Source organism: Babylonia areolata, chromosome 9, assembly GCF_041734735.1.
Source record: "Babylonia areolata isolate BAREFJ2019XMU chromosome 9, ASM4173473v1, whole genome shotgun sequence".
Lineage (NCBI taxonomy): Eukaryota > Metazoa > Mollusca > Gastropoda > Neogastropoda > Buccinidae > Babylonia > Babylonia areolata.
The window spans coordinates 27004249-27006748 of record NC_134884.1 but is presented as its reverse complement, the minus strand read 5'-3'; the positions used below and the strand labels follow the sequence as shown (position 1 = coordinate 27006748).

The 2500-nt window shown below is 42.8% G+C and overlaps 1 protein-coding gene across 1 annotated transcript in view; it reads right to left on the bottom strand.

Annotated features, from left to right (window-relative positions):
* LOC143286175 (GTP-binding protein REM 1-like) overlaps positions 1-2500 on the bottom strand; it is a 19543-nt gene that overhangs the window by 7193 nt on the left and 9850 nt on the right. Inside the window, exons 4-5 of the mRNA XM_076593793.1 lie at positions 1187-1269; positions 429-615 (exon numbers count right to left, since the gene is read on the bottom strand). Of these exons, the coding sequence (XP_076449908.1) occupies positions 429-615; positions 1187-1269 (270 nt within the window). The remainder of the gene's footprint in view (positions 1-428; positions 616-1186; positions 1270-2500) is intronic.

The following is a 2500-nucleotide window of genomic DNA, read 5'->3' as shown; positions in this document are numbered from 1 at the left end:
CAACAACAACAACAACAACAAAAAAACAAAAAAAACCCACGTCACATGCTACTGTGGAGGACTACTCTCAAATACGCACGAACGAACTCTTTGAATGTGATGCTTTAAAGCCCTTTTTATATGGATTTTCGGAAGAACTCGTTTAAAGATGATGTCGGTGATTTTGTACCGCAGTTTACAATTTCTGAATGTTTGCCTCGCAGTCCACCTGGACATTTGATATAATCAAGTGAACAGTTAACTTTGCTCTTGGTTCTCGCTCATTTGTTGGTGTGTGTGTGTGTGTGTGTGTGTGTGTGTGTGTGTGTGTGTGTGTGTGTGTGTGTGATTTTTGTGTGTTTTGTTTTGTTGTTGTTTTGTTTTTGTTTCGTTTTTTGTCTAAAAGCACATTATGTCGATAGACGTCAAACTGAAGAACACACACTGACCTCGTTCCTCCACCCGTCTCTGCCTGGCGAGGTCCACCTTGTTGCCCACCAGTAGGATGGAGCGGTCCGTGCCCAGGTCCACCCTCAGGTGCCGCAGGAGGTCCACGGCGGACGTGTAGGACTGGGGGTCCGCCAGGGAGAACACCACCACGTACCCGTCCGCCCTCAGCCCCTCAAGCTCTTGCTCCTGTGGGCCACACACACACCCAGTGATGGAAACAATGCGTGGTGATGTCGTGGACAACGCGATGGTGATGATGATTATGATGACTATAGTATTACAATTATGATGGTGGTGCAGGCTGTAGGGTAAGGAGGAGGCGGAAGGGGGTGACACCGTTTTAATAACGATGACGGTGGAAGTGGTATGGTGAGGATGATGATGATGATGATGATGACGACACTATCATAATAATGATGATGGTTGGGGGTGGAGGAGGACGAGGTGGAGGAGGACGAGGGGGGTGGTGGGGGGGGGGACTAAAGATGATGATGATGATGATGACTCTAGTATAATAGTGATGATGGCGGGGATGGTGGGCTGAGGATGAGGATGATGACAATGATGACACTAAATGTTTCCATACCGGTTCACCGATAATCTTCTTATAGACTTTTCATTATTTCAACGAAGCGAGACACCTTTTATATATATATATATATATATATATATATATATATATATATATATATATATATATATATATATATATATATACTCCATCCAGTATGTGTTCCACAAGACATTCATTCCTCACCTGGGGTTCATCGATGAATTCAACCATGGACTCCTCGCCATCCAACATCACAGACACCGTTGTCTCCGGATCCTCTGTGTCCGCTGAAATTATAATAAATAAATTAATAAATATATATATATATATAATGAAATAAATCGATACACGTTTGATTTGCCTAAATTTCTTCATATGCTCGTGTCTCTTTTGTTAAGATAGTACTAGTTATACAGTGCCCTCTTCAAGTTCATCTTTTTTTCTTTTTCTTTTTTTTTTTTTTTTTGTTGTCCCTATGTCAATTCGTCAAATGATGTCAATTTCAACACGCTGTACTGTGAACGTATATTGGTATATACATTAAAAAAAAATTATCGTCATTATTATTGGTACCGAAAATAAACCCGAACCTGCTAAGGACAAGGGGAAAAAAAGGGGCAGCAATACAAGTGCATCCAGGAGTCATGACCTGGGTGCGGCACGGCCCCCTTAGAGTGTAAGGAGTTAAATTAAGGGCCGAAACATTTGACCGAGGGGGGCTTCTCTGAAGACTTTGTACCGTCCAGCTCTCCCTAGAGTTTCGTATCACTATATATATATATATATATATGTGTGTGTGTGTGTGTGTGTGTGTGTGTGTGTGTGTGTGTGTGTGTGTGTGTGACTTTAGTCGGGGGGCGACGATCTATGTGTCACTTTGTGAAGGCCACACACATACCTACAATCGTGAACTACGTCATTTCAAAAAGTTGATGAGTCATAAAGTAAAGGTAGTCTTTGCATCGAGTCACTTCGTAGAAGGCTGACGTTGAGCCTCATGATTTATGGGCTGGGTTGCATGAGCCATCTTATTAGCAACGCTAAGATTGCTTAGCGCTAAGAATTTTCCACAGACCATGGAATTAAGCATGGACGTGGGGGGGCAGTTCTAAACACTCAGCAACCTTTGCGCTTTCAGTGCCAAACCTGTTTTATGCTCAGTAACAAGTATTTTACAAAGGGATGTTTTGGTGGCAGGGGGTAATAATTTTTGAAAATGAATCTACAAACAATGAAACAAACTACAAATAGAAAGTACGTATAACCAATACCTCTCTCTCTCCCTCTGTGTGTGTGTGTGTGTGTGTGTGTGTGTGTGTGTGTCTTGCACGGCAGTACTACGTACAACTTATACTGAGAAATACTCTACTGACGGCACATCAAGGGCACTGACTACTTGTTGCAAGCTGCTGCTAGCGGTGGCGTGATACAGAAATCGCATCACCCACCACCAACTCCACCATGGCAGTAACGATTTTCCAAGCGTCGAAACAGGAGTCGGAACCGTCTAAAAATAAG